Below are 25,792 nucleotides of genomic sequence, written 5' to 3'. Positions count from 1 at the left end.
AACTCTGAAGAGCTGACAAACGGAAAAAACAACTACTGATGAATTCTTTTTCCTAAGAGTGTCATTTTAATTTCAAACAGTTAATGTTTAAGTGATAGATACATCAAGGAAAAAGAATAAGTAGGTTTTAGCATTAAAAAAAAAAATGCTTTGAGGTTTTACATGCAGATTTACTTTCTCCCAGATACAACCTGACATACTTAAGGTCAGAAAAAAAAAGAACAAACATCTGTCTAATCAGACACTATTTCCTAATACACAAAAATTAAGAATCCAAACACTAAATTTATAGAATAACATAGAGGAATAGCTTTCTGCTTACTGACTTTACTGCTATGGCTGCATAGTGACAAACCATCACACTTTAATGGAACCAGCAAAAGGAAATGAACATTCCTTTGTGAATAAGAAAGTACAAGTGTAAGAGAAGATTAAAATTGATTTCAGCTAATAAGATTTTCTTCTTTTCAGCTTAAATCGTTCTGAATTTAAAACACAGACATACAACCAACTCACACAAAGATATCCTTGTTTTAAAGCCAACCCACACAACACTGTGAGAACCACTGACTTACAGAAAATATCTGTGAAAATTGGTTATCTCAGCTCAGCTGTTTGTGAATCGATCTTCTACCAGAAAGGGCTAAGTGCTGAGGAATGGCTGCCTCCTTTTCTTGCCCCCTTTATTCCTTTCCCCTTTATCCTCCTGCCCATCACTCACGGAACCTTACCTAATGTGTTAAGCCTCTTCTTTATGGCATTTCCATGGCTATTGAGAAATTCCAAAACCTCATGGGAAACGAGTTACTTATCTCAATGTGGAAGAAAAACCCTCTGACTGGGCTCTCCAGGAAATCTAACAAGCAAATACTACAAACAGTACCCAGCCAGATTTTCCCTGTCAGCCCATGGCTGAAAGATCTAGTTCACTAGTACCAGTGAATGCTTCTCCCTGGGATTAATTAAAGATCTCTCTGCTACAGCCTGCTTTAAATATGTAGGGCATCCAGAGACAATTAATGGGGATTCTGTGGAACCTCCAGATTGTGGAAGATGATTGAAAGAGGGGGGAAAAAATCTTGCAATGTCATCCACCATGCCTTGCCTCCAGTAAGTAACACGTTTAGAACATCAAAGTATTCTGCACATTTTAACCCATCCGGAAGGCAGCTTTGGTGCCTCACCAGGCTAAGTCACCATGCAGAGATCTGCTTCTGGCTTCTCATCCTTTGCTGGGCGAGCATGGACAGGCCGCAACTTCTTCATGCCTCTCTTTCTACACACTTAAAAGAAGGGAATTCACCTTCCTTTGAAACCAAACTACTGAATAAAGGCGTTATCTTGCAATTTGCTTTGATTTAAAGTATGGCAAAAATAAATAAGACAGCTTAACAAATGAGAAAAACAGAAGAGACACAGCAAATCTCCCACTTCATCAATGCATGTTTCTATTCTCTCTCTCCACCTCTCCTAAGGGAAAAGTGACAGGATGCAACTGAAGGATACACTTTTAAATATCTATTGAAAAAGACAGAGGAGATGCATGGAAGGACACACATCACACACACACATCACTCACACACATCACTCACACACATCACTCACACACATCACTCACACACATCACTCACACACTCCTGGGCACATCAGCGTTAGTTAAAGTCACCTGCAAAGCACCAAGATGCTCTGCCACCTCATCGTGGGACAGATGCTGACTGCCCTCTGTGCCAGTTGAGCTCACCATGCATTTTTGAACAAGAAAACACCACAGCACAAAATGGCTATGTTGGGGATGCATGTATGTATGCTGCAGCTGAGCTCTCCTGCTCCAGGAGACCTGAGACAACATGGAAGAACACGCAGTGCTGGGAAAAGTACACTTTCTTCACAAATAAATAGAAATGAAGCACAACGCGATAGACTACAACACAATAAAACGCTGACTTTAAAGCCAGCGCGCTACGGACGGATGCAGGTGGAGGGCTTTGTTGCAGGGAGGCAGCAGGCACGGGCGACCACGAGTCACCGGGATGCTCCGCTCGGCTCGCCGATGCGCCAGCACCGCTTCCTCCCGCAGTCCTGCCGCCAGACATACCGGGGGCCACCCTGGGGACGAGGAGGTGCCGCGGCCCGCCCCGCGGATACCCGCAGCCGCTTACCTGCCCGCTCCGCCCGCGGGGCCCCGGAGCGGCACCGCCGCCGCCCGCTCCCTCCCGAGCCGCCGGGGCCCCGCACACCGCCGCCGTCCCTGGCGCTCAGCCCCGGTGCGGGCGGGGCGGCGCGTCACGTGTCGGGGCGGCGGCGGCCCGCTGCGTGCGAGGGGGGAAGATGGCGGCGCGGCGCGGGTTGCTGGCGGCCGGGCTGTTCAGCGGGCGGGTGGCCATCGTCACCGGCGGCGGCACCGGCATCGGCAAGGCCATCGCCGCCGACTTGCTGGCGTTAGGTGGGCGGCTGTGAAGCGAAGACGGGGGGATGCGGGGGTGGGGGCCTTGAGGGCCGTGGGGGTCTCGGGTTAACGGGTGTTAGGGCGTCCGGCGGTCGTAGCGCTCGGTGAGCGGGTCTGTGGTGAGCTTACGGGGCGTAGGTCACTCCTGCTGGGAACCATTTCCACGTATGCCTTGCACTTCAGGCTATGCTCGGTTGTTTTTTTTTTTTTTTGGTTTTTTTTTTGGAAGAAGGGCTGGTTGGACAACAAATACCGATGAGCAGTAGCTGGTCACGATGCACGTTGTTTTTATAATCCACCTCCTTCAGAGCCTTTTGCAGAGATTTAAGCCCTTTGTCTGGAAGTGCATCTGCCCCTGCCCACCTTGGCAGTCACAGGAAATGGTCTGATCATTCTTTGTTAAATACAGACTTCACTGAAGTTTGTGCAGTAGATGCAGTCATCCTAATGAGTCACAACCTGCCCTCATTCTACATCAGCACGTCAAGCGAAAATACTGTTCTGCTGGGCATGATTCTGTAGTGTGTTTATAAATAAACACTGAAGTGCTATAATAAGTTAGTGCTTAGTGTTAATTGCTGATGACGATGACATGTGCCTCTCCATGAACTCAGTTTGTTGTGCAGGTGACCAAGACCCTCACCTAAAAAAAAAAAAAAACAAACAGGAGACCTCAGTCTAACACTTTCACATGTGCTATTTCAAGATGGCTGGTGAACAAAGGTGAAGGCCCTTTTCTTGGAGATGCATAGTTGAGCACATCCTTCTGGAAAGAAGTTTTGCTTTTTTTTTTTTTTTAAACATAAATTTCATGTATAATTTCAGGAGAGCCTGAGCCAAATGAACAGCTTGCTGCTCTTTACTCCCACAAGATATTTTGAGTTGTTTCTGGTGTTTGTTTAATCACATGAGAGGCCAAATTCCACTGCAAAATAGCAACAAAAGGAAAAAAAAAACACCTGGCAAAATGTTAACTTCATTTTTGGCTGGTTTAGTGCTTTGAATTCATTTATGTTTAAGCAGAGGAGCACCAGAGCTAGTGTGAGGAATGGATGGCTTCTGTTGGGATACAAAGACTATATCAGGAGGAAGGTGGGAATGAGGCCTTCCATCTTGCCAAATGGATTTGTACTAGGGATTAATATGATGGGATCTGTTTCAGTCTGTAGTGACAATCACCAGACTTCAGTCTATCCTTAGTCCTCTGATGACAATAAACTAGTCCGTTTGTTACGTGAATGCTGACTGGTAATTTTGTACTTAAGTTACATGCACGCAAAGCAAAAGGTCTGAGCACCTAAGCATTTTTTTCCTCTCCTTCCTGATCTGGGATTACGCAGCAAGTAGAAGTGCCCTGGGGAAGCCTCTGTTCCTGCTGTCTGTAGTCTGCAGATAAAAATTAATCTCACAACTGTATCATGCTTAGACTCTGTAGGTTATAAAGCAGAGCATCACATTTACTCACTCCTGGTCAAAATTATGGATAGAGTCACAGGAAGATTTTTGAGGTTTCAGAAGCAAGTTTTTGTAATCAAGACCAGCTGAAACATCTTTAAATCTCATAATTTGAAATGAGACAGGCTTGAAAAATAGCTGCAAAGTCATGTCTGAAAGCTACTCTGACTGCAACTCACAGGCTATCTCCCCTTCTGCAGGAAGGAGAGTGAATATAGCCATTTTTATCTTGGTTGTTCCTTGCATGGCACACTGGGATCTTGTTGCTAAGAAGCATCTCACATCAGTCATTCTTCTCTCACAAGAATTCCTTCATTGTATCTTCCAGTCAGTGACTAATCAATGCATATCCTACAGCGTATCTCATGCTATTAGCCTGGGGTAACTGCAATTTTGACTGTAAACTAAAAGATTTTTCATTCTCTCTCTCTCCACAGGTTGCAGTGTTGTTATTGCTGCTCGTAAATTTGACCGATTAAAAGCCACTGCAGAAGAACTGAATAATACATTTTCTTCAATGAGTCCTGCCAAAGTGACTCCTATACAGTGCAATATCCGTAAAGAAGAGGAGGTAACAACTAATAATCTTCTTCTGGGGCTTAACACATCAGGAGTATATTGTGTCTATAAATCCTCAGACCCCCAAAGTTACTTGCTGAGCCTCAGAAGTACCTTAGATCAGGAGACAGTTGCAGTAAAACACTTGATATGACCTAAATAAAACTGTGCATTCTAAGAGAAGGTAATTTAGCAACTACACAGGAAAGCATTTTTACTCTCAGATTTTTTCTGACTACACACATTTCTACTACTTTTTTTTTTATGAGAAGCACACTTTGGAACTGTTATGTTCTTAGAGCTGACCCAGAGCCTACTTCATGGGGTTCTGTGTCATTTCTTGAGGGGGTAGTTACTTGTGAAGATGGAGTCATTCGGAGTCGTTCCTTCAAACAGAAGTCAGAGCATAGGATCTCAATTCTTGTGTCTTGACACAAGTAAACCTGAGATGTATCCTGTGTTTTCAGTTTTGCCCATATTGAAGGGAAAAAATACCACTTTCCTACCCATGTTTCACATTCTGGTTGCAACTTGAGGTGTGCAGAACTTTTGCTCTCAGTCCTTAGTAAGTGCTCTCCTATTGTCATACCAGATTTTTATTTTCCTTTCTTATATTACAAAAACTGGGAGATCAAGAGCAGAAGTACTTCATCCAGGTTCTTCAGAAGTCTGCATTCATCTTTCAATTTTTATCTGTGTAATTAAACATTAAGGAATCCAACAGCATGCCAGGCTTAGCTTAAAACTGCTGTAAAACATTCCACTGATCATAGAATCATAGAATCATAGAATCACCAAGGTTGGAAAAGACCTAAAAGATCACCCAGTCCAACCGTTCACCTATTCCCAATAGCTCCTACTAAACCATGTCCCTCAACGCAACATCCAGTCTTTCCTTGAACACCCCCAGGGTCGGTGATTCCACCACCTCCCTGGGCAGTCCATTCCAGTGCCTGACCACCCTTTCTGAAAAGTAATACTTCCTCATGTCCAGCCTGAATTTCCCCTGGCGTAGCTTGAAACCATTCCCCCTGGTCCTATCACTAATGACACGAGAGAAGAGGCCGACCCCCAGCTCACTACAACCTCCCTTCAGGAAGTTATAGAGAGCAATAAGGTCTCCCCTGAGCCTCCTCTTCTCCAGGCTGAACATTCCCAGCTCCTTCAGCCTCTCCTCATATGGCCTGTGTTCCAGACCCCTCACCAGCTTCGTTGCCCTTCTTTGAACACGTTCCAGGGCCTCAATATCTTTCTTGCAGTGAGGGGCCCAAAACTGGACACAGTACTCGAGGTGCGGCCTCACTAGTGCTGATCGATTGCTACTAGGTTCTTAGCCTTTTAAAGCCTCTGTTAAAATCTACCAGAACGTAAAGAGATATTAATAACCTTTAGAAGCTACATGGATTCTGGAAGTATCCTAACGTACAACCATAAAGCAAATAAAAACTCCTCCCTCATGGAACAGCTCAAGCCATAAAATATTCACAATGATGTTCTTAGACTTTTTTCCTGAGGGAGAAGAACCCTCAGGCTGTGCAGTATGTCACTTCACCTACGAGTGAATTTTAAGTTAGTATTTACCAGCATCAGCAGTGTGATATAATAGGTTGTGACAGGTGTCAGAGGGTAACTTGCATGATTAAAGCAACAGGAAAGAGAAGAGGTTCTTTCCTCAAAGTCTTCTTGCAGAGAATAGTCTGGCATGCTTAACAGCCTTCTTATGAATCTTATTTTTGCATTAACTTGAAAATAAGTTAACAGTAGTGTTACATAAAATAGAAGAGGGCTTGGATGGTAAAGGAAGATATCTGTACCAAACAAATAGTGTTCCTTGTTTAAAAACAAGGAATTGTCAGAGCAACTGTGATAGCTTAAAAAATGGCTTTGAAGTCTTTTAAATGTACTCAAAGCCATTTCTTATACAGTGCTTTGTGAAGTGTTCAGGCATTATCTGTGCTACAGGTAGCTATGCTTATATATTTAGAGAAACTTGTTTTCTGTCCTGTTATCCTACAGTTTCAACACAGAACTGTTGTCTTCCATTAATATTTAAGTTCTAATCATTTGTGATTACACCAGAACTTTCCTAGAGCTTTTTCATGCTATACTGGGGAACCTTTTATTGGTTATCTTTTGCTAAAGGAAATTCTTCTAAACCACTGTTACATCATATGCCTCATAGAGAGGATTCAGATGGATAAGGTAGAGAGCAGTCTTGAGTTTTTCATTTGAGTCAATCTCATAACACGACTCACTGCAGTTCTTCTCCATCAGCTCTTACTTCTTTCTTTTGAAGTCTTTCTTAACTAAAAAAATCGCTATGAAAATTCAGGAAGCTTTTTGTGGAAGTTCTGTAAGGAATGCAGTTTCTGTACTGTTACATTTTAACATAAGAATACAAGTATTTAGCCATTTTACATACTTAGCCATTCCAAATGCTCTTATGCAAGGGCAGGCGTTACTGATTTGAGAACATGAAGCAATGAAAAGCAACAACGCCTTCTACTAGAATAGGAACATGCTTATAAAGATATTTGTTCAAATTTAGTTTAAAAAGCTAGGTAGAAGAAGGTGATTTACCCTTTCCAAGGACCAGCAGCATCTCAAGAAGAACACAGTGTCTGAATTGAGATGTTGCTTCCTTGGCTGCTAACCCTTAAGTGATGGTGAGGAGGGGGTGGACCCTGAGTCCATCCTTTCTGGCTGCTCAAATGTATTCCTTGCACCTGAATGCCTTGAGTTAGATGCACCTTCTCACCTGGTGCTCAATCATTGGCTTAGATCATGATCAGGCAATACCCATAAAATGACATTTCATGGTTTTTTTTGTTTATCTCTTACTATTCTGGCTTCATCCTTGTCTGTTAGCTTTGTAATACTATCAAAATGGCAGAATTCTGGCCACTGGGTGCATAGTTTCTAAAATTGCTATTCAGTTAGAAGAAACACATAACACATTTTCAGCTTTTAAATTTACAGGCAGAATAGTACTTCTTTACACTTTACTTCGTATTTGTAACTTAGATAATCTTAGATTAACAGTTGGTAACTATACAATCAGTAGATACACAGAAGTTAGACTTAATAAGATTATCACAGTGAAAAAATAATTGAAAAACCTCACCAGTGTTATAGGCTCACAAAAAACTCCACAAGGAGCAACCTCCAGAAAAAAGAAACCTCCTTTAGTTGCAGTCGGCATTTAAAAGGGATCTAGGAGAGATGCAGCCAGGCTCCACCCCTTTCAGTAGCACAGCTGAATTGCCTTCACCTGTGCTCCCACAGCTGACTCTTTGCTTGCCTCAGGTGGTCAATCAGAGGTTTAGGCCATGATCAACAGTTCCCATACACTATTATTTTTAAAGCTGTCAGATCTTAGAACTGAGGGATATAGCAGACTTTCTCACATCCAGTGCTGGCTATTGTGTATGTTATCACATTTGCCAAGAGCAGCAATGGTGAGCATTTGTTTGTAACTTGGACATAACTGTCTTGCAGAAAACAGAGGCAAAGTGCTTTGGGGCTTTTGCTTCTATTCAAGAAACGTTATACATTAACTGTTGAAAGTTATTTCATTTGTAAACTGAGTGTAGTGCCTGAAACAATATCAATACAAAAATAGAAAGCAGGATTTTTTCTAGCCTTGGGGAAAATCATAAAAAAAAGGCAACACAGCAATATAACTCCAGTATTTTCACAAATATGGAAGTAGCTTCCTGTTTACTGTGTGTTTTTTAGTTTTTCTTATTTCCCATTGTCACGGAAATGCTAAGTTACAGCTTGAAGGAGTGATTGAGCAGCTGGCAGGAAGGCAGGGCCAACCCAGGGAGCTCAAATGCATGCAATGCAGAGTGAGAAGAAGGGGTGGTGCAGGATCTATTCCTTCCCAGATCTCATTTAAGGGTTAGCAGTGGAGGCAAGGATGTCTTGTTGGACATTCTTGTATATCTGAGGTCTTCTGAAGGTAAGTAGCTTCTTTATTTTTGGGCTGGTGGCTGGGGTTTTTGAACATTTTGTCATTTGTTGTAGCCTAGGGCTTTGCTGTTATTGTACTTTCCATCCTTCACATCTGTCTACAAAACAAGACTTCTACAATTACATGGGTTCTATATGCTTCTTACAGCTTTAAAACTTGCTGCCTGCTTTCAGTTTATTTTAACTGAGGTATGCTATCTTAAAAGCTTACTAAAACATGTGGTTAGGTAGGGAGGACAGCCTCTCAAGTATTTCTGATGAGTCATTACATCTTTCTCAGCTGTTACACCAGATACTGAGAAATGAGTAAAAGAAAAGGACTTTGCACGTGTATTAACAAAAGGGAAAAAATAGTAATTCAAGCTTGCTTAGTTGTCAGAACTGTTCCATCACAAAATACAAAACCCAGAAAGATTTCTGATTAGCAGCGTAATTTAGTTAGTTTATCTTTTTTGGGGGGGATTTTGTTGGACCTTGTGTAAATTTCTTAATAGAAGATACTGCAGTCGCTGTTAGGAACACAGGCATATGGGTCAGATAAAAGGAAATCTGTAGCTGCCTTCCAGCACTGGATGCGGATAATCCTTTGCTCATAGAATATATCCCTGCATCTTAAATAGCAGACTTTTTTAATTTACTTTCACAAGTCCTCAACAGTGAAGGGTCTCTTCTTTAAGAGCTGGTATTTTATGTAGCTCCTGCATTGTACCAGGAAGTTTTCTTAAGTAAATGTAGGTACAATCCAATCTTTCTTGGCTGCTTAAGCATGTCATACTAAGCTTCTACTCTCTTTGAAGGCTAGTACTTATGTGTAGGAATGCATATGAGAGAAAATGTCTGAGAGTGAGATTGGTTATGTAGCTTAATCAGCACTTTGCCACACTTAAAAAAAATATTTTCTTTTAGGTAGAAGCTTTGGTGAAGACTACACTGAATCTGCATGGGAAGATTGACTTCCTGGTGAATAATGGAGGGGGCCAATTTGCAAGTCTTTCTGAAGCCATTCGTGCTAAAGGCTGGAATGCTGTGATAGACACAAATCTGACAGGGACTTTCTATTGCTGCAAAGCAGGTGAGGACTTAACATTATGCATAATGGAATTTTGGTTGTTTTTTTTTTTTTTTTTTTAAGTAACAACTGAAGGCAAGAAAATGTAGGTTCTATCTTCTTTTTTCACATACTTATTTGATAGTGGATATTTGTTTTCACAAATGTCATATGGATCTTTAAGTGTACATTATATTTGTTCATATAAACAAATACATGGTTAGACATCTGCATGCTTAGGGGAGGAATAATCTCTAGCTTAAAGGCAAGGTTTGAAGGCATCTGTTGGTTTGGATACTCACAGGTCTGTGGGAAAAACACTTAACTGTGATGGCCAATATTTCCTGAGAAACACGGGAGAAGTCTTTGCACCCACCATGGGTATAAATTCAAAGTATGTGATTCTCAGATAGTATTAGGAAAGTGTCAATGCAAGTAATTTACATGGGAGACACAAGGTCTTGATTTCCACAAGTATCCTTGACAATCACTGAGCCTTACTTAGACTGTACCTGCTATGTGACTGATCCAGTGATGAGGTTGTGATATGAAGATCAGACTGTGAATCTAAATATGCACAGGAAGTCTGTAGCATAATTGTAGTTGGACTCCAGATTTAGTGTCCAATTGGCAAGTTTGTTCGTGTGCACTTCTTCAGGTATTTATAGGTTATCTTCCTCCTTCGCACAGTGTACAATGCCTGGATGCAGGAACATGGAGGAGTCATTGTCAACATTACTGCTGCCGTGAGAAATGGGTTTCCTGGAATGTCGTAATATACATATATATATATATTTTTTACACTTTCCTCTATTCTCCCCATAGAGCAATTCCTTACTCCTAAATACTGTGTTTTGGAAAGGTATACAATGCACAGCAGCTGAGTAATAGAAATATAGTAGTTAATATCAACAGAGAGAGCTGCATGTGTGTGAGTCTTTTTATTAATTGAATAGAGACTGTAAGAGTAAAGGACATCTCTGATAATTTCTGCTACTCTGTAAGAAACTGAAGCAAAACTTGCTAGTAAAGCTTTCACTGGGAATGAGATGCTAGTGGAACTGGTTGCCTTGAAATTAAACCTTTACTTGTTCTGATGGCTTTGCAAGAACTTGGCATCTGTTTTTTCTCTTGCTGTCAGATTTTGATGGCATAAACAATTACAGTATAGATGGATGGGGAATAGGAGGAACGTACCTAGCATTTTAACATGTTTCCTCTTTGTACCTCTCTTTATTGGAGAAGGTCTCTGATGCAGGAAATCAGTTGTTTCCTCTGCTATTTTCTTGGCTGGGAGAATGGTACAAAAAAATCATGTTTATGGTTCTTCTATACTGACAAAAAATGATCACAACTATCTGCATGAAAATATAGCATCTTCATAGGCAGACGTTGACTAAATTTATTCACATCAGTTTTTTTTACCTTCAAAATGGATGTAAGCCTTCTGATTGAACCTTTTTCCAACAAAAGAGTTTTAACTTGTGTAAGACAAATATTTGTCGGAAAATATTGATTTTAAATAAAAATTTGAAGTGGTGAGAATGCTGTGCATTGGCATTTTCCAGAGGGGGAGAATTCTGAGTTTTGAGTTTCTTCTTTGAAACTACTTTTTCTAATTTAACTCTGAGTTTTTATATATATTTCTTGAATAGAATTTCAACAGTGTTATATTAACTTCCTTAGGCCTCATTCAGGGTTAAATCTTTCAAAATCTCAATTTCTCACTAGCTTATTCTTAGCAGCATGAAATAAATGTGGAGATCCACATGGTGGTGCTGAAGCTGCAGTCGTTTGAGTTTCTATGCTCTGGATACATCTGAATTGTCACTATGAATAGAATATGGGAGTGTTGAACAAAGAATAATAATTTAAAAAAATCTAAGTTACTTGGAAAAGTTCACCAGAGAACTTGTATATAGGTATGGATGGCTAAGTAAGGCTACTTTCAAACTAGATTCTTATGATTTTCTTACAGAAGTGTCAATTATATAGTGTAAGTCTGCTAAATTTGACAGTGACTTCACGGTTTAAGAACTAGAAAATCACGGTGGTCCAGACATGGAACACTACTACTTCCTAGTGAAGCTGCAGGGATATTAATATTGAGCACTTAGCTGAGGGAAAAGGTGCTGCTTTTGCTTTCTTTTCTCAATAGGCACTCAGGAGCTGCAAGAGCAGCAGTGGATAACCTAACCAAGACTTTAGCTTTAGAATGGGCCCACAGCGGGGTGCGAATCAACAGTGTTGCTCCTGTAAGTAATGGCAAATGATGTAATTAAACTTCCTACCATATGTGGTTATGGTTAACACTCTGAAACTGAAAGGAATTCTAAAACCTAGAGCTTCTGACTGTTTATGGATTTTTTTTTTTAAATATGAATTTGTAGTTTCTTCATACGCTTCCCCCATATGCTTTCCATACATGCCCTTTTTTTTCCCAAGTGCCTTTGGGAGTGTTTTGTACTGCTTGGATAACGAGACAGATGTGGGGAAAATGGTTTACTAAATTTTTTGAATATGGTTCATGTATGCTTGTGGCTTCTGCCTGTGTTTGCTGTTATGTTGAGCATCTCTGAATGTGTCCTTTTAATGTTTAAATCTTGTCAAGTTCGGTTAGTTTTAGTGGTGAAAAGACAGCATTGACTTTTGCTCAGAGAAATTATAAAAACACATTTTTACATCTGATATTTATGTTTTTCCTTATGAAGTACGCACAGATAGGACACTGCTGTGTGGGTCAGCAAAATATGCCTGCTGTGTTTTTGAGGAAGTAGATGACATGTTGCTGTTAAACAAAGTAACTTTGTGTAAAGACCAGTTGTATTTTTGTAGCCTGTGATGCAGCAGTTACAGAGGCTATATACAGGCCCAGCTTTGAGGTCTGAGATATGTCTAGTGTGATTAAAGTAATCTTCATTCTTAATGGCTGTTTCTTTCTTTCACACTTGCTCTCTCAAAAACTAAACCTTAATCTATCTACTTCCACATTCAGAATTTCTTATCTCACAGCTTTGTAAATCTCAGATTTATTAGTATCTTTCTAGGAAGATCTTTTTGCCAGTGTAGGAGCCACAGCAGGGTATGCAGATGTCCTGCACTAAAACACCTGGTTTGCTTTCTCTTGGCACGCTTCAAAATTGCTTGATGGGAGACTCAGGAAATGGCTCTTCTAAATAGCCTCTGAGACTACTCTGACTTCTTAAATATGAAGATCTGCTATCTTGTTTTTCCTGTTTGCTTTTTGATTTATCAAGACTTTGGGAAATAAGTAATTAGGACAGCATTAGTATGTGTGCATATTTTTAATGCATGCTAATTACGTAATGAATCATACTAATTATACTTTATAGCATCTGTCAAAGGAGACTTTTGGCAGGCAAACACTTGAGTGGTTTGGCTTTTTTGCTAATTTTTTAACTCTGCTAATGACAAAAATCTGTTTTTTAGTTATTTATACTTGATACCTTTGTGAATGTACTTTGTATTAACCATGCAGAACTTACTGCCTCTCATGGGCCTAGTAACATGCAGGGAAAGTGTATGGTGAGAGGGTCTGTGGGAACTGCTGAATCATGGCCTGAACCTCTGATTGACCACCCGAGGTGAGCAATGGCTCAGCCTTGGGAGCACAGGTGAAGACAATTCTTCTGTGCTGTTGGAAGGGGTGGAACCTGGCTCCACCTCTCCTAGACCCCATTTAAGAGCTGACTACCATTGGGGAAGGATCTCTTTTGGAGATTGCTCCCCTTAGAGTCTTCTCAGCGAGCCCAGGACAAGAGTAAGCTTTCCATCCATTCTTCTTTGGTGTGATAACTTGTTTAGCCTAACTTTCCTGTATATTTCTTAATTATAACATCTGTATATTCATTGGCTACATAGAGGGAAATAAGCATTCTGAAAAAATAAATTGGTTTTACAAATGAGGTTGTTTTAGTGAAAACACAGTTGTTCACATCTTAGAGAAATATTGAAATGTTCTTAATGAACAAATTAAATTGTTGTCTTGTTTAAACTTGAGTCCAAAATGTTCTGTCGGAACTCAAATGTGGAACCCTCTGTTTCTCTTACTATAGCCTACATCCTCCCTATTGAATTTAAGATGGTTTTTATAACTATCAGAACAGGGGCTTCTATGATATCTCAGTAGGGAGAGTTTGAAATCTGATTGCAAAATGCCTGTGTAATTCACAATGGAGTCAATCTGGTATTCTTGCAGGCTATAAACAAAAATACGAACTTGTTCTTGGGGTTCTTGTAGCTTCTGTTGCAATTTAATTTGAAATGTTTGTTGTTTCAAAACAGTTGAGTTTAAGAGTTGTTGGTGTGGTGGTGAAGAATTAAAACAATGTGAATTAGTGTATTTGAACAGGGATGTAACTATCAGTCCAATTACCTTCTTTTATAAGTTATACTTTCATCCAATTTAAAAACTTGTATTAAAGTCTTGTTTGGGTTGTTAGTCCCATAGAAAACCCCAGTAAGCTTATAATTTAACAATGATCACAACTTAACACATGAAAGAACTGAACTTTTTTTTCTGCTTTAATACAGGGAACAGTGTTTTCAGAAACTGCGGTTGCCAACTATGGAGAACAGGGTGTAGATATGTGGCTGAAGAGAATACCAAAGATTCCTGCCAAGAGATCAGCAGTTCCTGAGGAGGTAATGTATCTCTGAACAGTTGTGATGTTCCCATTTCTATGTCTCTGTTTTAAAACCACTTTATATGGAGACCATTAAGGACTTAATTTTGAAATGGTGGAGTATAAAGAAAGGGAAAAGCTTGCACTAATGTGCAGTAGTATCAACTGGGAGACTTTAATTTTGCTCTTGAAGCTAACATGTCCCATAGTTGGCCTGTGCTCTTAGGAAATTTTATTTTTTTTTTTATCAGGGAGGTCTGAAACAATGAAGATTAATGTGAAAAAGTGTATCTTAAAAGTACTTGAAAGCTGTTACTCAGCTTTTACCTTGTTGGTGTTTGTAGCTGGAAGTGGGGTTTCAAGATTGTTGGGGCTTTCATAGTTGAGTAGAAAACATAGCTGTGTCTTGCCTGTGTCTGTTTTTACAGACATCCTGGGCATAACCAATTGCCAGAAGTTTAAGAAGTATTAAAATTGTCATGTTTGTTAGATTTCTCCTGCAGTGTGTTTCCTGCTATCTCCGGCTGCTTCTTACATAACTGGGATAACCATGGTTATAGATGGTGGCCAGAGTTTATATGGCAGTAGCTTAGAAATACCAGGTAAGAAATGGGCTAAGAATAATGCCCCTCATGTGTTTGAAGTTGGGCAATAAGAGCATGCAAAAAGAAAAAGCTTTTTTTCTGTATCAGCTAAGTCCATTGTTTTGTTCTCCTCAGATCACAACAGATGGCCTCCACCACCAGAAGGAAGAAATTCTGAAATGCTTAAAAAGCTTATTTCTGGTGAATTCAAGCCAAAGCTGTAGTACCATGAAATTCCCAGTTTCACAGTTGCTGATAATCTCACTTTGTAACTTGGTATTACAATTACCAGTAACCTGATTTATTTTTTTTCCCTCACATAACTGCATAGATTTTCACTGTCCCACATCCTCATGTTTAAAACTTCAGAATGTGCACAGGACATCTCTAACGCTTGCTGGTCCTTGGAAGGTGTAAAATCAATTCTTCATTTGCAGTGCAGAATGTTACAGAATCATTTACACAGAATGATTTTGGGGAGGGGAATAAGTCTTTGTTATTGGTACCTGCATCAGTAATCCTTGTGGTGGCTGTTAGCAGTATATTGTTTCTGTTCATCCACAATCTGAATGCTCACAGTGATGTGAAGGATTGATTCAAGTACTTATCTGAGATGGGAGGAAATAAAATAAAGCAGTGGTAGGTTAAATAACAGGATACTGTTTTTTCGGCTTCAAACTAATGAAGCATATCAGATATTTCCAGTTGTTTGCAGATGAAGTGACTTAAGGAGATGAGCAGCTGCCACTTAAATTTGTTCATAGAATAATCAAATAATGAGGTATATGATACACTCATGGAGAACAGCATTGATTTGATAATTTCATAGCAAAATCTGGAAGCATAGGTTGTGGTGTATATTGCAGTGCTTTTTGCAATTTGCTCTACTGGTGAAAGAAAAGCTTACGAATCTTACATTTACAAGTGTAAGTGCTTTCTATCCATACTGTGTTCTCTACTGATATGCTGATTAGGTAACACTTTTTTCATCAGCATTCCTGAAACAGGTGTGATTTTTATGCTTCATTGAGAGTTTCCATTTAAAAAACAAGCAAACAAATAGGTCTTGGAATATATTACTTGAAGAGGCTGTTTGTTGTAATTACTTCAAGGCAAATGTTCTCATGTCTGATAACTTTGATTAAACTATTAAAATAAATGATTGTTTTAACTGAAATTTGTGGAGTCAAGTTGCTGCGTGGAAGTAACATCGTCAGTACTTAATTTTGGATTGAATATGGGGGTGTCCACCAGATGTGTTCTCTCCAAAGGTGCTTGACTTTCTGTCTTTAATTAAAATACTGGAATGTGTTGTTTATGGAGTCTTTAGTGCTAGTTTTTGGGGGCGGAGAGGAGGGGTATAAAATAAAATAAGATTTTTTTTCCAAACTGAGTGTGTTTGTTTTTTTTTTTTAATTTGTTTTGGTGATTGTAAATGTTAGTTCAGGGTGCACAGAATTTCTGGAAGAAAATGCACCCTTTGCATAGCAAGTGTAGTAGCCCTTTGCATTTAAGTCAAATTAATTTGAGAGGTTTTTCTATGTTCAGAAGTCTTAACCCTGTTTAACTACACTTAAATTATTAGGGAAACTAAATTTCACATTTGACTATGAGCTTCTATGACATATTAAATGTGGATTTACCACTAAATGGAAGTGATTTGATGAAACAATTACTTCTATTTGTAAATTCTTGTTCTTTACAGGATTTGAGCACAAAGGTAGAAATATTTTTAACTTGCAAATCTCTTTAACTTTGGAGTGTGAATATTCATGAGGAGGGGAGTTTATAAATATTGATGATGAAACGCATCACTATTGTCTGTGAAATAGAACATCAGGAAGGGTGGCATTCTCTGTTGTGGGAGATGTGTTCAGCTTCCTAGACGTAAGCTACTTCACAGGTAAGAGCTGTAACAAATTTTGGGCTGCGCTGAGTAAAAGGAACTTTTATTTGACCTTGTCGTCTTCAACCTCCAGGCAAAACAATAGATGTCTTCAGATCTAAGCCAGCTCTTTAGAAGAGGCTTCTTCCTGTGTGTCCTTTTCTTCCCTGACAAGAAGCTGAAACAGCCAGTGTGTGTGGAGCCATAATGCACTGCAGGTGACTGCAATAGGAGACATACTCAGAACACTCTAGAGGTAGGTACAGCATATGAATGCAGAAAATACACCCTTGAAAGGTGAAGGGAAAACATCAGAGTGCTTTCTGCAGTATGTTTTTCTCTTTTTTTTTTTTTTTTTTTTTAAGCTCCCATGAGGCTTGCTGTGAACAATATCAAAACATTGCATTATTTAGATATTACAATAGTGGCTGCCTTGCTGTAATGATTTGGCAGTGCTCACAGCCTTCCCCTCACCCCCAGCTCACCACTTCTTGCATCAGTAAGGTAATGAACTAATTAGTGTTCAGAATGGAGAATTACATTGGTCCTTGGCACTTCAGTGACTCTGTATGCAGACAAAAATTATTCTAAAATTATTTTTTAAAAGTTTCACAGCACCTTGTAGAAACAGGTATTTTTTTCAGCTGGCAGCACAAGTGTTTCAGACTTCTGCTGTGCATACTGCAGATAATATCAGCTGAAGCTAAGCTCTTCCTATGCTACTGTGACAACAACCCTTGATCAAAGGGCATTCAGGGTTGTGTAGTTTTTTTTTTTTGTTTTCTTTAAAGGGAAAAAAAAGGTGATAACAAAAACATCACTGACCTGTATAAGATTTGGGTGTCTGAAGTTCAGGGAAGATTGTTCTGTTTTTATTTATTTTACAAGGAGGGTGAATGTGGGGAAAAAGGCTGAGAAACCTTAGGAGACATTGAGGAGACTGATGTTTCAAACACTGAAATTTAAACTTTTACTGTCCAGTGCAGATGAGCAGAGTAGAATGTCAGAATGTTACAGTCCAGTAAAAATCTCCTAGGTTGCTTTGACATTTACCTCTGGTAAACTTTCTCCTACTCTGCCTACCTACTACCATATAATCATTGAACTGATAAATGGGCGCTTATTAACTGCTACCTTGCTGTGTGGTCCAGAGTCATATCTGAATATGTTGTAGAGCTTTACATTTATGAAAACAGTGTAGTTCCTCAAAGGGGATTTTTTATAAGCCTTCTGTCTTATGCTTTGCAGGAATATTAATTATTCAGATATAGACTGATCAGTTTTACTCTTCAGTAATGTGTGCTCTGCCTTAAAGTAAATGAACAAATGAGGCAACAGTTGCCTCTTACAAGCTTTTGTAGCTTAGTCTTCTTCTGAACAGTTGTGTAGAACATCCTATACAATCTTTAGGAAAGCATGCACATGTCTCACTTAGCAGGAATGCATTCTAAAGTGAAAACTTAGTATGATGGGAGATGTCAGTCTTAGTAAGAAATGCATCTATTAGGTGGGAGGAGGAAGTCCCTTGTCAGATATTTGTGTCTAAAGCAGTCTGAATTACAGCCAGGAATGTTGACATTTTTCTGTATCATTGCTTTTTGTTTCATCTTAAGTCTCAAAGTGGTGGTAGATAGGAGCTTCCTTAGCTGTCATCTCTCAATTGAAATCTTTCTGTTGTCTTTTCTGTCCTCATGTTGAATAACTTCTTTGGGTGGTAAAGGAATTAGCTGCTGTAAATGCTAACCATGGCTTTATGCAGTCTGAAGAATTTGTTTCTCACTTCAGATCTCAAGTGTGGGCTTCTAGGTGGAAAGGTGTAATAAAGAACTGTTTGCTCTGTCTTTTGGCATCAACCTGACAATGATGGTGTACTTGCATTGGAAGTAGATGGAATTACAGAAATCCTGCTGTCATGGAAAGACAGAGCTGCATAGGAACCAGGTAGGACCAACAAAGACATGAACTAATGTGGTTTGAATCCTTGTGGGCTGGATATAAATTTATAAATAATGTTAGCTCTTCTGCTTATGAGGGGGGACTCTTCATTGTGCAAGGCATTCCGGCATCACAGACTTTACACTAGTGATAATTCCTAGGAGAAGCTGTCTTAAGTTCCCTTACCCACTGAGTTTCGAAAAGCATGTTCCTTTGCCAGTTATTACACCTTATGATTAAATCAGCAATTTCAAAGATTTGTAACTATTATTTTATGGTTGTAGTAAAAAAGATGGTAACAGCATGGTAATATAGTGCCAGCTATGGGAAGGAGTGGCAGGGAGACAGACCTGGCAGGAGGGGGAATGAAGGATAACAGTGTAGCCACTAGAAGGAGCTGGTTTATGCCTATTTGAAGTGTTTAAAAGCTATAGCTTTAGTGTTAACTAATAGAGCCACTTGTCTCAAGCAGTGTGCTAGGTGAGAACCTCTTACTGCAATGAAGTATTGATTCTGGAATCAAGATAGAGCCATGCTGCCAGATTGCAGTCAATTACTTGAGTAGGCTATCCTAAGATGTGCTTACCCTGTAATTTCCACCCACACGCCTCCCAACATCCATTGCTTATGTAGTGTTTGTATTGAATGTATAAATAACTAATATGCTTTATTGCAACTTCTGTCATCTATTTTTATCCTCTTCTTTTTCCATATCAGCAATCATACTGTTTTGATAAGCAGTGTTTTGCTCCAGTGTTGTTACACCTTATCTTAGAACCATACCCCTGGGTTTGGACTGAGCTCAATATGAGTCAGTGTTGTAAATATTGTGTTGATTTCCTTATATATGATATTATATATAATATACATGTATGTGTGTACATTAACTATAAACACTGTGTATGCTTTATATGCATATATACACAAACATACATACATCATTATATTCTCAAAGTCAATATTTGGCTGCTAATCTCACTCCAAATGCTGAAATTGCTGTGTTCTAGATATTATCCCACATTACTGTGGCATACCTATGGGGATGAAGTAGAGCACCCCTACGTGGCTCTGGTGATGCACTGAGAGCGCTCTGTGCTATCAGGGCTTTGTGCAGAAATGCAAAGGAAAGGGGCAGACATTTTTCTGCAGTCTTTGCAAGCTTCATGTGTAGCAAAGGAAAGCAGTCCTCAAAAACTACTTAATACTAATCCTTCCATGAATGAAATCAATTTGCGAGATACTAAAACTGACAAATAGCTGTGAACAGGAACATGAAGGCAAGGGAAGCACTGGAAGTGTTCTCAAAGCTGTGTAAGCTGCTGTGGATCACTGATTGTGCTTGGTGGTGCAAGTGCATCACATGCAGTCAGCATTTTTCTTGGCTCTTTCCCTGTCATTTAGCACAAAAGGTCACCTCTTAAGCTTTCTAGTTGAAGACTTTAGGTCACAGCAGGCATTTCATAAACAATTTGGCCAATTGTAGAACAGCATGTCATAACATAGAAGGATGACTGCATCTCCTTCATGTCAGTGTTGCAGTTCTTACTACAGTATGATTCAGAGCCTTGTGCCTTTCTTGGATACGCTCATCTCCAGGTCTGTCTCCAGCGCGCTCCTGTTTTCTTAAGATGGTAACGCTTGTTTTTATTGTTCTGCTGCATATATCAGTGGCAGAGCTATTTTGCAGTCTTTGCAAGCTTTTTGTGTAGCAAAGGAAAGCAGTCCTCAAATACTAACTCCCAATACTTCTCATGGGAGACTTTCGTAGTTGTAACCGTCCTTGGCCCTGCTCTCTGGTCGCACGCTGCCTCTCCCAGCAGCAGGTTTGGTACACCTGTGTGCAGCACAGAAAGCAGCGTTACAGCGGAGCCTTCCCCGCCCCCGCGGTGCGCGCGCTCCCTCAGCCGCGGCTTTGCGCCGCCACTTCCTGCGCGTGCGCAGAAGCAGCCGGCCGCCCTCAGGCCGTGACGCGCTCGGTGACGCCTCACGTTCCTGCCCTCCTGCCGGCGGCGCGGCGACGTCACGAGTTTCGGTGGAACGGGAGGCGGGGCTTTCGCTTGGCAGCGGCTGCCGTCGCCTCACGCTTGACGGGACGCCCTCCTCGGCCCGACCGCGGCCCCGTCGGCCCCCCGGAGGGCCCCGCCGCCTCCTCGCCGACCGGCCGCTCCGCGCCTCCCGTCCCCTTCCCCACCGTGCGGGCCCGGGGCCCTTTCCCCCCCGCCTCCCGGGGGGGGGTGGGCTCCTCTCCGGAAACCTGGCCGCTCCCTCCGCGCCGCCTGCTCCGCCGGGCCTGCGCCCGCCACCGCGGGGCAGCGCGGGGGGGCCCTCGCCGCCGCCCGGCCTCCGCCGTCACACAGGTCGGGCCCGGGGCCGGGGGGCCGTGCTGGGCCGGGTTGGGCCGCGGGGAGGCGCGAGGGGGCGGCGGAGTCCTGGGGGTCTGAGAGCCGCGGTGCTGCCGTAGCGGAGCCGTAGGTGTGGGTCAGAATCCGCACGGTGTTTCTGTCGAGGGATAAAAAAAAAAAAAAAAAAGCAAAAAGTGAATGCGTGGTGATTATTTTTCCCCCCCATTTGCCTTTAAGGTGCACTGGGGCACCCACGAGGGTTTTTTTTTCCTCTGGTTTCCTCGGTTCATAAATACGGTTTCGGTTCTTGGCTGTGGAATTATTGCGTTAAATAAGCAGGGTGCTGCTCAGCTGCATTGTGTCCTCTCTGTGATGGTGGTGGAAGGCAGCAGGGGCTGCCCTGAGAGAAGGGGCCTTCGGGCCATGCGGGAAGCGTTTCTCAGATATTTTTCCTCCTCGAACAATGCAGCACGTTGCGGGGTGCAGGAGGCCTTCAGAAACGTGTGCCTGTGCCTATGGCAAAGCCTATGTGTGCAGAATGAACGTCTGCACGCTGATCTCGCACAATGTCTCTGCCTTCTCCATGGCGTAGCGCTTATTAGCAGAAAGCCCGAGGAAGTGTTCTGTCCTATGGAATTCCTTTATGGATCGTTTTACGGGGATGGGCGGTGATGAGTTGGGATTTATGTGACACTGCAACACCTTGGAGGAATTTTCTTGTATTTTTGTTCCTTACCCTTCATTGTCATTTACAAATAACAAAAGTATTTTACAAAAAAAAAAAAAAAAAAAAAAAAAAAATCCCTTCTTGCTCACATTGTTTATTTTATCTGCTGTCTTCCACATATATTCAAAGATGAAAGCTTAACTATGTTTCTGGCTTTCTTTACACGTTTTGTTCTGTCACAGTTGCCACCAAAATGTATTGAATGTGGTTATTGATTCAGATAATGAGGCCGTGTGTCATTGATTTGGGTTTGCTTTTTTTTTTTTTTTTTTTTTTCCCCAAGGTTTCATTCTGTTTTGGTAAAGCAGAATAGCAAAGTGATATCAGTCAAATTGACTCATTTCTGGAGAGAAATGTGTGCACAGTCTGTTTTGTTGAGCAGCCAGTCGGTGAGCCGTCTGTCTCCATGAGCTGTCAGTGGTTTACCTGATACTAATGGAAGACTATGGGGAAGAAAACAGATGTTTCCAAATTGCTTGCCTTGGCATGCTGAGGCTTGTAAACTGTCAAAGGAAACTTTCTCTAAGAGAGCTGTGGTATTTGGGAACCCCAAGAGCTCTGCTGACACGTGTAAATAGACAGGTGCTTGGGACAAGTGGAGTTTCTTTTAACATGGCATAAAGAGTTGTGTTTTGTTGTATAAGGTTGACAGTTACGGTAAGAAAGCTCTTACCTAATTTTTGCTTGTTTGTTTTCTTTGTTTTGACGAGCTCTTAAATGCTTTTCAGCAAAAATAGCTTTTCCCATGTGGCCACAGATCCCTCAGTGTGCTCTGGTTTGCAGGAGAGCTGCTCAGGGTGCAAAGTCACAGCAGTTAAAGATGACTGTGGTGAGATGCAAAGGGTGTTTGCTTTATTATAACAATACAGTTTTATCCTGGAGAAAGCAAGAAAAGTAATCATGCTGTAGGTTTAATACATGCTTCTAGTTTTGACTTTGCATTTCTTTTCTTACAGTTTCCTAAGTAAAGTGTTAATATTTAGACCCAAGTCAGTTTTTTTTAAGTCATTATTAATTTTATTAAAAAAAAAAAAAAAAAAAAAAAAAGCTTTGCATATCAGCAGCATAGATATCACTTTTTGTCTTTCATCTGAGTTATCTTCCTGCAGGCTGGCTTTTCACGTTGGCAAACTCAGTTGGAAGTAATGAATAACATGTAATTTGTTTTTGCTACATTGTTCAGTGCCTCCTGAGCATTCTCTGAGCTGTAAACCCTGCGTTCTTATAAGCTGCTACATGGGAATGATGAGAGCGATTTCCTCTGTTGGTTTTCCCCCTCTCCCTCCGAACACGGTGGAAGGTGTTTGCGCCACCAGGGTGGGAGCAGAGCAAAGGACAGATTATTTGGAAAGCTTATTTTTGGATCATTGCTGTTATGTTTGACATCTGTATAGACCCATCGATGTAGTAGGCAATCATTAATTGCACTTTGTTATTTTTGGGGAACTTAGTTTCATGTTTATGACAAGCCTAGATGGGGTTCCTTGCTAATGTACGTATTTCTATTAGTTTATTTAATTACCAAACATTAAATTTGCTGTCCCCAAAGTTTAGAAATTAAGTTTAAGCTTTGGCAATTCAGACACATAGCTGATGTAGTATTACATTTAACAAATCTTAGTGACATTTTATTAACCACAATTTCTGTGTAGGAGTGAAGATAATTTTATTTTTTAAAGCCATAAATTGCTGCTTTAGCATTCTGATATTTTGTGGTGTTAAGAAATAGGTCACACACGCTCTCATTGCTCATCTGTTCCCAATGCTATTTTACAAGATGCAGCTGAGCACAGGGAGCATCAGTCAGAATGCAGTGTGCAAGTCGTGCTTCTCACCAGTGCACATCAGTGTGAGATCTTGATTTCATACTGACACAAGTAGCTTGTGGGTGCTCGTTAGCCTGAGTGTTAGATTTAGAACACTTTTGCATTGTTTTTTTTCTGAGATGTCTTAAATACATCCACCTTAACTGTGTCTTCTGAGGAGCTGCCGAAGTTTTGGTATCAATGAATGGAGGAGAGGCGGGATCCTGTTGGGATCTTGCTCTTCATTCTTTGCTCTAGGAGATGCTTTCCCTACAAATGCATGTACAGCACAGCTTGAAGCCCGGCTTTGTGAGGTCACTTGAAGTTGGCCTTACTTGAGCCAGGCCAGAGCATTGTTTGCAGCATGCTTTAAAACAGTGCTGGCAAACATAACCTAGTTTTTCATACATGAGCAAAACCATTTTCTTCAGGCTGATGTTTTTTCTTTGCTGTAGCTTTGTTTTCAGCCTCTGTTTCCTCATCTTCTTCACTTCCTGGTCTTTCCTCACTCACTTTCCGTATGCCCATTCAGTCACGTATGTGTCTGCTTCTGTGCATTATCTGCAGTAGTAAAATATGCTGCTTTTGTGTTCCTGAAGTATTTTCTGCCAAGTAACAGTTTGACAGCAGTAGTGCTTTCTGTAACAGAATTCAAATGTTTCAGCTGTTGAAGTTGCAATGGCTGTAATTCTGAAGCTCAGGAATGATAACACTCATAAACAGATTTCATTTTGATAAAAGAAGGAATGACAGATGTGTAAGAAAGGATTTTATGAGGTCACTCCCTGCTCTGAAGCAGAAACAAGTATTCTGATATTATATCTGATAAATGTTATTCTGATTGGGTCTTGAAAAGCTCCAAAGAGGGGAATACCACACCTCTTTGCTGCTCTATTTATAGCTGGCACATAACGTAGCTGTTGTTACAGTTTGGAGGCTTTTCTTAATATTTAACTTATGTCTGTCTTGGTTCTAGTTAAGCCAGTTAGTCCCAGTGCTCCTTCTGTTATTCGTGCAGGATGATGATTTCTGTACTGTTTGTGTTGTTTGTAGACGTGAGGACTGTTCCTCTGTCTCTTATTTCAGATTTCACAAACTCTACCAATAGGCCTTTTCTTCACCGATCATATTTTCTTGTGTTGTCATCAGCTCCCATTGGACTCTGATGTGTCTGCACCTTTCTGCAAAGTTCCCCAGTCCAAGACTTACTGCAGCAGAATAAATAACTTACTCTATAAGTTCCATCAGAAGTGAGGTGGCAGCCCTATTAAAATGTCACTTCAGGGTGTGAGCACGTCTTGGTTTTGTGGTTTTAGTTTGGTTTTGGTTTTGGTGGTTTTTTTGATGGGTGTTTTAGTTTGGTGTTTTTTTTTTTGTTTGTTTTTTGTTTTTGGTTGGTTGGCTTTCAACAACATCATTGGCTCTTCCATTTGTTAACATGAGAGCTTGTATTAGCATCTGTAAAATCAGGTATCTTCCTTCATAAATGTGTATTTGAGTTATCTTCTTCCCGAAGGATAGCACCTTATCTGTGGTGAATTTAATCTTCAGGTTAGTTTTCTTATATAGACCATACAGGACCAGGGCTCACTAAGATATTTTTCAGGAAAATGGGCCTTTTCTGCAGTTCCACATCTGTTTGCCAGCATGTGCAATCGCTCTGGTTTGGAATGCGCCTGTGCTGCGTGATGGGAAGCCTGACTGAAAACAAGTTCTTCTGGGGTTCCATGCAGCTTCTGTTGGCAAAAAAAAAAATGTATCGTAACGTGGAAGGATTTTATACATTTTATTTCTTTGAAGTAAGTTGTTGTGGTAAGGTAGTTCATGTCGGTGTTACCATACCTGAACAGGCCTTCTGCCTTTTTGTCACGCACTACCACAGCCCAGTGATAAAGCATTCTCTTTAGAGAATATTTATGAAGTCTCTGTGTCTGTGGTATTACTGCTATCATGAATACCAAGTGAGACTTTCAAAGGAGAATTTACACGTTACTGGTGCTTTGACTGACAGTTCTTAGGTAAAGCCTTAATCCATAATGAAATCAGAAAAAACATACTCCAGCGTTCTTCTTCCAGTAATGAGCATGAGCAGATGCTTAGGGAAGGGTAAGAACAAGGCAAGCTTATACATAAGAAAGAGCTAGAGTGAGTATTCCTTCATCTCTAGCTGTTGTCATTGAAGAGCTGTTCTAGATTTCGGTTGCTTGTTGTTGGTTTCATGCAACCAGCCCCTTTCTTGTATGCAGCCAACCCATGATTCTTTGGGAAGAAGTTCTTTGGGTACACTGCTACTTGTTATGTTAAAACGTACCTTCTCTTTGTTCAGAATTTGGCTTGTGCTGTTTTCCTTTGGTACCATGTTTGTTGTGGAAGGGAGTGAGCAATC

General features: G+C 40.7%; 1 protein-coding gene across 1 annotated transcript; it reads left to right on the top strand.

The window, feature by feature from the left end:
• Positions 1–2,328: 2,328 nt before the first annotated feature.
• On the top strand, positions 2,329–14,936 carry PECR (peroxisomal trans-2-enoyl-CoA reductase; the record flags this gene model as incomplete). Its single annotated transcript, XM_079538769.1, has 8 exons — positions 2,329–2,443; positions 4,339–4,472; positions 9,341–9,506; positions 10,173–10,254; positions 11,641–11,737; positions 14,037–14,147; positions 14,619–14,730; positions 14,848–14,936. 8 exons carry the CDS (start codon positions 2,329–2,331, stop codon positions 14,934–14,936), a joined length of 906 nt encoding a protein of 301 aa, XP_079394895.1.
• Positions 14,937–25,792: the final 10,856 nt, after the last annotated feature.

The sequence above is a fragment of the Tetrao urogallus genome, assembly GCF_951394365.1.
Source record: "Tetrao urogallus genome assembly, chromosome: 8".
Taxonomy (NCBI): domain Eukaryota; kingdom Metazoa; phylum Chordata; class Aves; order Galliformes; family Phasianidae; genus Tetrao; species Tetrao urogallus.
The sequence above is the reverse complement of the archived record's forward strand: the minus strand, read 5'-3'. Positions and strand labels throughout refer to the sequence as shown.